This window comes from Procambarus clarkii, chromosome 46 (genome assembly GCF_040958095.1).
Source record: "Procambarus clarkii isolate CNS0578487 chromosome 46, FALCON_Pclarkii_2.0, whole genome shotgun sequence".
Taxonomy (NCBI): Eukaryota; Metazoa; Arthropoda; class Malacostraca; order Decapoda; family Cambaridae; genus Procambarus; species Procambarus clarkii.
In genome coordinates, this window is record NC_091195.1 from 26,804,636 (window position 1) to 26,816,922 (window position 12,287).

General features: G+C 45.8%; 1 protein-coding gene across 3 annotated transcripts in view; it reads left to right on the top strand.

Moving 5' to 3' along the window:
* Positions 1-12,287, top strand: part of nes (lysophosphatidylcholine acyltransferase 3 protein nessy) — a 176,810-nt gene that overhangs the window by 54,560 nt on the left and 109,963 nt on the right. For all 3 annotated transcript variants that reach the window (XR_011222190.1, XM_045762571.2, XM_045762570.2), the window contains exon 6: positions 9,016-9,156. Coding sequence is in view for 2 of the 3 variants with exons in the window: in XM_045762571.2 (XP_045618527.2) it covers positions 9,016-9,156 (141 nt within the window). In the remaining variant the exon portion in view is untranslated. The remainder of the gene's footprint in view (positions 1-9,015; positions 9,157-12,287) is intronic.

Below are 12,287 nucleotides of genomic sequence, written 5' to 3' on the forward strand. Positions count from 1 at the left end.
GACCTGAGAGGTAGCACACCAGGTGGTGTGCGTGCTGGGCCAACCTGACCTGAGAGGTAGCACACCAGGTGGTGCGTGCTGGGCCAACCTGACCTGAGAGGTAGCACACCAGGTGGTGCGTGCTGGGCCAACCTGACCTGAGAGGTAGCACACCAGGAGGTGCGTGCTGGGCCAACCTGACCTGAGAGGTAGCACACCGGGCAGTGCGCGCAGGGCCAACCTCACCTGAGAGGTAGCACACCAGGTGGTGCGTGCTGGGCCAACCTGACCTGAGAGGTAGCACACCAGGTGGTGCGTGCTGGGCCAACCTGACCTGAGAGGTAGCACACCAGGTGGTGCGTGCTGGGCCAACCTGACCTGAGAGGTAGCACACCAGGCAGTGCGCGCTGGGCCAACCTGACCTGAGAGGTAGCACACCGGGCCAACCTGACCTGAGAGGTAGCACACCAGGCGGTGCGTGCGCTGGGCCAACCTGACCTGAGAGGTAGCACACCAGGCAGTGCGCGCTGGGCCAACCTGACCTGAGAGGTAGCACACCAGGCAGTGCGCGCTGGACCAACCTGACCTGAGAGGTAGCACACCGGGCCAACCTGACCTGAGAGGTAGCACACCAGGCGGTGCGTGCGCTGGGCCAACCTGACCTGAGAGGTAGCACACCAGGCGGTGCGTGCGCTGGGCCAACCTGACCTGAGAGGTAGCACACCGGGCAGTGTGCGTGCTGGGCCAACCTGACCTGAGAGGTAGCACACCAGGCAGTGGGCGCTGGGCCAACCTGACCTGAGAGGTAGCACACCAGGCGGTGCGCGCGCTGATCCAACCTGACCTGAGAGGTAGCACACCAGGTGGTGCGCGCGCTGGGCCAACCTGACCTGAAAGGTAGCGCACCGGGTGGTGTGCGCGCTGGGCCAACCTCACCTGAGAGGTAGCACACCAGGCGGTGCGCGCGCTGGGCCAACCTCACCTGAGAGGTAGCACACCAGGCGGTGCGCGCGCTGGGCCAACCTGACCTGAGAGGTAGCACACTGGGCCAACCTGACCTGAGAGGTAGCACACCAGGCGGTGCGCGCGCTGGGCCAACCTGACCTGAGAGGTAGCACACTGGGCAACAACTGGGCGCGGCAAAGTGTTAAACTACACCATAAAGAGGAAGACAATTACAAGAAGCATTAACAGAAGAAGACCTGAGAGTAAACCTACTCCCAACATTAACCCCAGAGTTCATGTGAACATGATAACGTCTACAGCATATGGGAAGTTGGCAAACTTAGGAACAGCATTTAAGAGTCTAAACAAAGGAGGCTTTCACCCTCACAACCTTAGAGGAGAGAAGAAACAGAAGGGGGAGATAATCACTACATACAAGAGAAAAATAGATTTAGTAGACAAAGAAGTATGTTTAAATTAGAAAGATGTAGATGACAAGGGGATATCAGTGAAAGCTGAATATGCAGTTGGGTCATCAGCAAGTGAAGGAAGAGGTTGTTGAAGCCAATTCCAGCCATAACTTTAAGAACAAAATATTAAAACGTTAATGTTGATGTAACCAGAATGTCGGGAACAAACAGGTGGTGGGACGCAAAGAGCTAGATTACACTCCCTCGTAGTTACTATAATGTTTCACCAGCATGTTTGCTGGGTATCTTGAGTGTGTCTTGTTTCTTTATTTACTTTGGCCCTAATTTCAGGTTCTCCTGCAACAGTAGATTAATTTGGCATAGCATATCATCAACTATAGAAATTCCTGTTCTTAAAAACAAAAGAGGAGACTGAAAATAAAGAAATAAAATAATATCAGTTGCCCATTAGGGCTGTTCCCAATTCACTAATCTTGTTTTTAGACTGTAGTCAAACTGAACAGAAAAGTTTTATAAATACATTGCAATTGAAGTACCTAGTAACTCAGGAAACTGAGATATAACGACGGAACCCACACCTGCATCAGATAATGTTCTATACATTATAGATCCCAAGTCAAGATCAAAGTCAAGACAAACTCAGCACATACAAGCTCTGCCTCATCAGTACAAAATGTAGAAACTGGTGAATAGATGTATTTGCATCTTGTGATGCCCTGGATAGCAAACACGCTTATTGAGCCTTAAACCCCATGCATGGCAAGGTGGTTTTCTTAGTATCGAGCTCTCAGGTTTGGTCATTTCGAGGAGAAAGCACTAAACAATACGACTATATAGCACTTAGAAGGGACACGAGGACAAAGAGTTGGGATAGGATGGAGGGAGAGTTGGGATAGGATGGAGGGAGAGTTGGGATAGGATGGAGGGAGTGTTGGGATAGGATCTTCTTGAGGTTATCTTGAGATGATTTCGGGGCTTTTTAGTGTCCCTGCGGCCCGGTCCTCGACCAGGCCTCCACCCCCAGGAAGCAGCCCGTGACAGCTGACTAACACCCAGGTACCTATTTTACTGCTAGGTAACAGGGGCATAGGGTGAAAGAAACTCTGCCCATTGTTTCTTGCCGGTGCCTGGGATCGAACCCAGGACCACAGGATCACAGGTCCAGCGTGCTGTCCGCTCAGCCGACCGGCTCCTTGAAGGGAGATGAAGGGAGTGTTGGGATAGGATGGAGAGGGGGGGGGGGGGTTTGGGATAGGATGGAGGGGTGTTGGGATATGATGGAGGGAGTGTTGGGATAGAATGGAGGGAAGGTTGGGATAGGATGGATTGGGGGGGGGGTAGGATGGAGGGAGAGTTGGGATAGAATGGAGAGGGGGGGGGGGAGGTGTTGGGATAGGGTGGAGGGGGGGGGTGTTGGGATAGGATGGAGGGAGTGCTGGGGTAGGATGGAGGGAGTGCTGGGGTAGGATGAAGGGAGTGTTGGGATAGGATGAAGGGAGTGCTGGGATAGGATGAAGGGAGTGCTGGGGTAGGATGAAGGGAGTGCTGGGGTAGGATGGAGGGAGTGCTGGGGTAGGATGAAGGGAGTGCTGGGATAGGATGGAGGGAGTGCTGGGGTAGGATGAAGGGAGTGCTGGGGTAGGATGGAGGGAGTGTTGGGATAGGATGAAGGGAGTGCTGGGGTAGGATGAAGGGAGTGCTGGGGTAGGATGAAGGGAGTGCTGGGGTAGGATGGAGGGAGAGTTGGGATAGGATGGAGGGAAGAAATGGTGGACGACCACTTGGACCATTGAGGACGATCATTGACCTACAAGAAGGGAGACTGATGTTGTTGTACCAACCACTCCAAATTCCAATTTCATAGGAATTTGAAGTTACAATGTAATTTGTCCAATTACATTGGACAGACAGAGTAGTTTTGATTTCTGTGTGTTGGATGTTACAGGTTTTCACTTAAGGTAATTCAAAACGAGTTACAAAAAAAAAGTGTTTGAAAGATAAAGATTGGCAGTAATGTAAGGAAATTTTCATTTTATTTTACTTAAATGTCTGTCTGTCTGTCTGTCTGCTATGGTACAGACACAGATATATGCTCTAATGAGTTCATTATCACTGTACCACTCCGTCTGACCTGCCTGAAGCAGCAGCCAGGCTTCTGAGAGTACCCAGGAAGAGCCTGTCTTCGCTTGGTATCCCAATGTTATTACCACCTATCCCTATGTTATTACCACCTATCCCTGTGTTATTACCACCTATCCCTGTGTTATTACCACCTATCCCTGTGTTATTACCACCTATCCCTGTGTTATTACCACCTATCCCTGTGTTATTACGACTTATCCCTATGTTATTACGACCTATCCCAATGTTATTACGACCTATCCCTATTTTATTACGACGTATTCCTGTGTTATTACGACCTATCCCTGTGTTATTACAACCTATCCCAATGTTATTACGACCTATCCCTATGTTATTACGACCTATCCCTGTGTTATTACGACCTATCCCAATGTTATTACCACCTCAAGATAATCAAAATAGAGATTTTAAATGTAGTTATTGTCCTTGTATATAAGTCACCGGAGGCAAACCCTCAGCAGTTTAAAGACCAACTAATGAAAATAGAACACTACTTGGAAAACCTCACAAATCCAGCTCCGAACATCATCCTGCTTGGCGGACTTCAACCTACGGCACCTGAAATGGAAGCACCTGGCTAATACAGTAATATCAGAAAGAATACCAGGAAGTAGCCTAAATGAACAGGCACATGCAAATGACCTGCTACGGATGTGCGACAGGTTTGCCTTAAACCAGCAAATAGTAGAACCAACTAGGAAGGAGAACACGCTGGACCTCATTTTCACTAATAAGGATGAATTGATCAGGAACATAATGATTTCAAATACCTGTTACTCAGATCACAACTTAATTGAAGTTATGACAACCATGGGGAGTAGACCTTCAAAACCAGTCCAGATTCCCGGTGGAGGAGATTTCAGCAAATTCAACTTCAATAATAAAGAGATAAACTGGGAGCAAATAAACCAGGACTTCACAGAAATAAACTGGGAAGAACAGCTAGAAAATGCAAACCTGAACCAGTGCTTGGAAAAAATAAGCTCAGTAGCACTAGAAATATGTTAAAACCGCATACCTCTAAGAAAAAAGAGGAAGAGATGCAGATTGGAACGGGAACGTCGTTCCCTATATAGGCGAAGAAAACGAATCGTGGAACAACTTGAGAGTCGCACCCTATCTCAAGAACGGCGAAGAAGGTTAGGTAGAGAAATAGAAACAATTGAACGGAAGCTACAAGAATCATACAAAACCCAGGAGAGGCAAAGAGAGCAAAAGGCCATCAGTGAAATAGACAGAAATCCGAAATATTTTTTCTCCTATGCAAAATCAAGATCAAAAACCACATCTAGTATCGGGCCCCTGCGAAAGGGAGATGGAACTTTCACCGATGACAACAAAGAAATGAGCGAGCTACTGAGGACGCAGTACGACTCTGTTTTCAGCGAGCCATTAAACACACTAAAGATTGATAACCCAAATGAATTTTTCATGGATACGATACCAACATCAAATCATATATCAGACGTCACCCTATCCCCACTGGATTTTGAAGAAGCCATAAACAGAATGCCTATGCACTCTGCACCAGGCCCGGATTCTTGGAACTCCATATTCATAAAGAACTGTAAAAAAACACTATCGCAGGCCCTCCGCATTCTGTGGAGACAAAGCTTAGATACTGGCGTTATTCCTGATATACTAAAAACAGCAGAGATAGCACCACTTCATAAAGGAGGAAATAAGGCAGAGGCAAAAAATTACAGACCGATAGCACTAACATCGCACATCATAAAAATTTTTGAGAGAGTGCTAAGAAGTAAGATCACAAAATACATGGAATCACAGCAACTCCATAACCCTGAACAACATGGTTTCAGAACAGGGCGCTCTTGCCTGTCGCAGTTGCTGGACCACTATGATATGGCATTAGATGCTATGGAAGACAAATATAACGCGGATGTAATTTACACAGATTTCGCAAAAGTTTTTGATAAATGTGACCATGGTGTTATTGCACATAAAATGCGTTCAAAAGGAATTACCGGAATAATAGGCAGATGGATCTACAATTTCCTGACCAACAGAACCCAATGTGTAATAGTCAACAAAATAAAATCCAGCCCATCAACCGTGAAGAGCTCAGTCCCCCAGGGTACTGTGCTTGCTCCAGTACTTTTTCTCATCCTCATATCGGACATAGACAAGAATACAACCTATAGCACTGTATCATCCTTTGCAGATGACACTAGGATCTTCATGAGAGTAGGCAACATAGAGGACACGGCAAACCTCCAGTCAGATGTAGATCAGGTTTTTCTATGGGCTACAGAAAATAATATGGTGTTTAATGAAGATAAGTTCCAGCTCATGCGCTATGGAAAAAATGAAAATATAAAAACTGAAACCACGTACAAAACTCAGGCAAATCATAACATAGAACGTAAAGGCAATGTAAAGGATCTGGGTGTACTCATGTCGGAAGACCTTACCTTTAAAGAACACAATAAAGTAGCCGTCACAACTGCAAGAAAAATGACAGGTTGGATAACAAGAACTTTTCACACTAGAGATGCTATACCGATGATGATACTTTTCAAAACGCTTGTGCTCTCTAGAGTGGAGTACTGCTGCACAATGACAGCACCTTTCAAAGCTGGAGAAATTGCTGACCTGGAGAGCGTGCAGAGATCCTTTACTGCTAGAATCCACTCAGTAAAACATCTAAACTATTGGGACCGACTAAAGAGCCTAAAACTGTACTCCCTTGAGCGCAGGTGGGAGAGGTACATAATAATTTACACGTGGAAAAGATTAGAGGGGCTGGTCCCAAACCTGCACACAGAAATAACATCACATGAGACCAGAAGACATGGCAGGATGTGCAGAATACCCCTGTTGAAAAACAGAGGTGCAACTGGTACTCTGAGAGAGAACTCTATCAACATCAGAGGTCCGAGACTGTTCAACACGCTTCCACTACACATAAGGGGCATAACTGGCCGACCCCTCACAGTGTTCAAGAGAGAACTATCAACATCAGAGGTCCGAGACTGTTCAACACGCTTCCACTACACATAAGGGACATAACTGGCCGACCCCTCACAGTGTTCAAGAGAGAACTGGATAAGCACCTCCAAAGGATACCTGATCAACCAGGCTGTGACTCATACGTCAGGCTGCGAGCAGTCGCGTCCAACAGCCTGGTTGATCAGTCCGGCAACCAGGAGGCCTGGTCGACGACCGGGCCGCGGGGACGCTAAGCCCCGGAAACACCTCAAGGTAACCTATCCCTGTGTTATTACGACCTATCCTTGTGTTATTACCTCCTATCCAATGTTATTATGACCTATCCCTATGTTATTACGACCTATCCCAATGTTATTACGACCTATCCCTATTTTATTACGACCTATCCCTGTGTTATTACGACCTATCCCAATGTTATTACGACCTATCCCTATGTTATTACGACCTATCCCTGTGTTATTATGACCTATCCCTGTGTTATTACGACCTATCCCTATGTTATTACAACCTATCCCTGTGTTATTACGACCTATCCCTGTGTTGTTACGACCTATCCCTGTGTTATTACGACCTATCCCTATGTTATTACGACCTATCCCAATGTTATTACGACCTATCCCTGTGTTATTACGACCTATCCCTGTGTTGTTACAACCTATCCCTGTGTTATTACGACCTATCCCTATGTTATTACGACCTATCCCAATGTTATTACGACCTATCCCTGTGTTATTACGACCTATCCCTATGTTATTACGACCTATCTCAATGTTATTACGACCTATCCCTGTGTTATTACGACCTATCCCTGTGTTATTACGACCTATCCCAATGTTATTACGACCTATCCCTGTGTTATTACGACCTATCCCCGTGTTATTACGACCTATCCCTGTGTTATTACGACCTATCTCAATGTTATTACGACCTATCCCTGTGTTATTACGACCTATCTCAATGTTATTACGACCTATCCCTGTGTTATTACGACCTATCCCTGTGTTATTACAACCTATCCCAATGTTATTACGACCTATCCCTGTGTTATTACGACCTATCCCCGTGTTATTACGACCTATCCCAATGTTATTACAACCTATCCCTGTGTTATTACAACTTATCCCAATGTTATTACAACCTATCCCAATGTTATTACAACCTATCCCAATGTTATTACTACCTATCCCTGTGTTATTACAACCTATCCCAATGTTATTACAACCTATCCCTGTGTTATTACAACCTATCCCAATGTTATTACAACCTATCCCTGTGTTATTACAACCTATCCCAATGTTATTACAACTTATCCCTGTTATTACAACCTATCCCAATGTTATGACCTATCCCTGTGTTATTACAACCTATCCCAATGTTATTACAACCTATCCCAATGTTATTATGACCTATCCCTGTGTTATTACAACCTATTCCAATGTTATTACAACCTATCCCTGTGTTATTACAACCTATCCCAATGTTATTACCACTTATCCCAATGTTATTACCACCTATCCCAATGTTATTACGACCTATCCCAATGTTATTACGACCTATCCCTGTGTTATTACCACCTGTTACCTAGCAGTAAAATAGGTACCTGGGTGTTAGTCAGCTGTCACGGGCTGCTTCCTGGGGGTGGAGGCCTGGTCGAGGACCGGGCCGCGGGGACACTAAAAAAGCCCCGAAATCATCTCAAGATAACCTCAAGATAACCTCAAGATAACCTGAAGATAACCTCAAGATAACCTATCCCTATGTTGCGTTAAACTCTTGCATTAAAGTCTAAGTAAAGTATTACCTGTAAGTTTACATGATGCACTTGTCCAAAATCATTTTGTAACTAACTCATCAAGACTGTAACTTAGCTGAATGAATTGTGGGGTTCAGTCCCTGAGCCCATTATGTGCCTCTGTAGCCCTTTCCACTACCCCTCCCACAGGATGGGTATGAGGTGCATAATAAATGAAGTCAACTAACTATATCATTAGTGCGATCATTGCTGTGGCAGAAATATTCAAAATTGGGTAGCGAGGAATCAAGGAAAAGGGTGAGGTGATTTTTTGTGAAGGAGTATGAAATACAGATATTTTAGGGTTTCCCAGTTCTAGAGGTCCAAAGATGTTCTGATTGTGTCATCACAAATAGTGATGATGTGTTTGTTCCACTGTCATAGATATACTGTAACACATGATAATGTTGTGTTTGCAGATGATGAATCACAGTAACATGACTGAAGACTGAAGTAACATGACATGATAATTCAAATAAATCAAACCACACATCAGAAAATGAAGAAACGGCGATGTTTCGGTCTGTCCTGGACCATTATCAAGTCGTGTGATGATAATCCAGACCAGACCAAAACGTCGTTGTTTCTTCATTTTCTGACGTGTGGTTTGGTCAACGTGTTGTGTTTCCTCCACTTTCATAAATAAAAGATCTCCCTTATATGTCTGATAGTCATTAAGATTGAGATAAGGGAAAATTATGCTATTTCTTTTGACATACAGGATGCCCATTTACTAAATATTTATTGTTTACACAGGGAACGTTAGTGGGATGTGAACTGCCGCCGTGCTTGGTTCCGGGCCTCCTCCGTGGCGGATCAGGACTTCTCTACCTGGCCATCTATCAAGTGGGAATCAGCTGGTTGCCCGATGAATTCCTCACGTCGGAAGAATATTACGTAAGAATTGTTAATCCCCATTATGTGGAGAGTAACGTACTTGAATAGACGAGGAAGAAGAAGAGTGTTTGATGTGTATGAGAGGAAGCCGAGTAAAAGGGGAGAATGAAGAGTGAAATGGAGTAAATATTAGAAGAGGTGGCATGAATGAAAATGAGAGGAGTTAGGATTGATTATGTGTATTAATGAGTTATGTTATAGGGACAGTAACTGATATAGTGTTATATAGTTTATAGTTTAACCACTGTAATGCGGCGAGTTTATTGTGACATTCCCCCTGTGCGCATAAAATCAGGTGTTTGCAAAATTTCTTTTGATCATTGTAAAATTATAAATTCCCTTCCCTGAACATGTAATGTAACAAGTAAAAAAAAAAAAAAAAACTAAATAATTCACTAACTTTGGCTGTGGGACATGAAGAAGGAGCATCACGGGTTGGTCGCCCGTGCATGAAGCTCCCAGAGGCGGTCGTGCGCACCATTCAAGCAATACGAGTTGTCACGAATTTATTTTCAATTATTTGTTCTATGTATTTCCAATGCGGTTTTATTTGTTTTTTGTCATATATGATGCATATTTGTGTCCTTTACAATATGTATACAGCAGAACATTCATAATGTTCCATGGAACTGTTCCTTCTATCCTCTAGGGTTGAGAGATTTAGTTCCATTAGCTTAGGTTTGTAGCTTAGACCTCTTAGCTGTGACACCAATTTTGTTGGAAACCTTTGTGCATTTCTGAGGGGAGCCCCGTCAGCTCCCCGGAGCTATCCAGGCTGATATGCTAATGTCAGACTTTGGCATGACTTTTTTAGTCATGTGTATGGAGTTCTGTGAGCCTACCGGGGACCACGAGACAGAACCTGGCCCCCTCAGAGAGGCATGGGGGAGCAATGGCCTATAGAAACCCCCGTGTGGTTGGAAGCATTCTATGACTGGCCTCGACCGGGTTAGGCACCCAGAAAGGTAGGCGTCCCAAAACAAACCTCTATTCTGGTGAAAATTACTACAAAAGGCCGAACAAGTGAATAGAACTCCCCAAACAGAAATGAGCAAACGCGTATGACGTCACACGTTGCTGCACCGCCGTCTGCGCAGCACCCCCCACCCTCCCCGGGAGGGGGAAGGGGGAGCTCCAGACCCTTGCGCCGGCTATCCACACCCTAGTTCTGAGGCTGATGCTATAGGCAACGGTTGTGTGCTCTGACTCCAGTGGTTGTTTCAGCACTGTGCCTATTGTGTGGTGACTGTCCTCTAGGTGTGTGAGCCAGGAGTGATTCTCAACTACTCGGGCTGCATGCGCCTAGGGTTTCCTTCCCTAGGTGCCCTGTAAGTACTGCCCTTGGGGCCACCTTCCACAAGTTCCTTGGGTTCTGCCTCTGCTAGGCCGTTTCCTGCTTGGTTTTCGGCCTCCCTTTGTGTGCTAGGGTGTTCTGTCTCCCTTGTTCGCCTTAGGGTTGGGGCAGTTTACACTGGTAGGGGCAAACTGGTACAAGCAAACTTTGCACTGGTACTGCGCAGCTTGATTTCACCAATCATAACGGCCAGCTCTGTTCTTCCTGGGTACGCTGTCCTCTTGCAGGGTTTTCTTTTTCTTTTTGTTTGTCTTCCTGGTGGGGGATCTGCCTTGGTTCTTGCCTCCTGTGTACTGAGTACCCTTCCTTCTTCTGGTGGTTTCCCCTGCTAGGTCCCCGTGAGTGTACACGTCCCGGGGGTTCAGTTCTTAGAAGGTTTTTTGATAGACTTGGGCGCCGGTAAGCAGTACCCTGCCTGGACTTTCCTGAGGGTGAGTTCTGTCTCAGGACCCTGGGAATTCCCACGGGGGTGCGTGGGTCCAATGGATGTGACCCCGGAGTCCCCCCCCCCTCGTTTTGTGCGAGTTTGAAGGTTGTTCTGCCCCCTTGTCTCATGGTGACTCACTGTTTTTGCCTCCGTCTGCTACCTGTGGGGTCTGTGGTGCTTTCGACCCCAAGTCCTGCGATTTTTGTTTCTTGTTTGTGACTCGGTTACCCAGTCTTATGCTGACTATGCAGGTGCAGGCAGCACGGGCGTTGCATGTTGAGTTCAGGTGGTGAAAATGCACTGGATTGTGCCTCGTGCCTCTGTGAGGGGGGCCAGGTTCTGGCTCGTGGTCCCCGGTAGGCCCACAGAACTCCTTACACATGACTGTTGCCAAAGTCTGACATTAGCATGTCCACCAGGATAGCTCCAGGGAGCCTCCGGGACTCGCCCAGAAAACGGCATTTCATTACATTCAACGCTGGTTTTTCAGTTTTGGCCTTACATTTCACAAGATGTGTATTCCAGTATTGGTCGAACACATGTTGTATAGATTGAAGGAGTCCTGATTCAGGTTCCTAAACAGTGTTCTTTTATTTGTCGGCATACCATATGGTGCCAATGTTATCCTATTTGTGTGTGCCTCTGGTGTGAGTGTCGGAATTATATTCACTCCCCAGATACTTTTATCTTTCTGATTCCTTTAGCTGCCTTTCCCATATGGTGTAGAGGCCTTCTGGTCTCCTCTCTCCATTTCCCATCTTCATTACCTTACACTTCTTGGGATTGAATTCCAGTAACCATTTGTTTGACCACTCCTGGAGTTTGTCAAGGTCTTCCTGTAACTTTCTGTAGTCCTTGTCTGTTTTCATGTTCCTCATCAGCTTTGCATCATCTGCAAACATTGATATCTCTGAGCTCTTTCCCTCGGGCAGGTCCTTCACATAAATTACAAACAGCAGCAGCCCTAGGACAGAACCTTGTAGGACCTCACTTGTCACACTCCTCCAGCTTGAGACCTCTCTGACTGGGACTGAATTCTGTCCTTCCTTCAGGTACTCCCTGACCCAGCTTAGTGTTTTTTCCCATTTATCCCAGCCTAGTTCTCCATCTTATGCAACAGTCTTTCATGGGGAACAGTGTCAAATGCCTGTTGACAGTCTAGAAAATAGTCTATCCAGCCTTCATTTTCCTGTCTTAGTATCCTTATCATAAAACTCAATCAAGTTTGTCAGGCAAGATTGTCCAATTCTAAATACATCTTGATTTTTTGTCACAAAGTCGATCCTCTCAAGATGCTCCTCATTTCTCGATCTGATTACTTTATCCAGCACTTTACATGGCTGGATATTT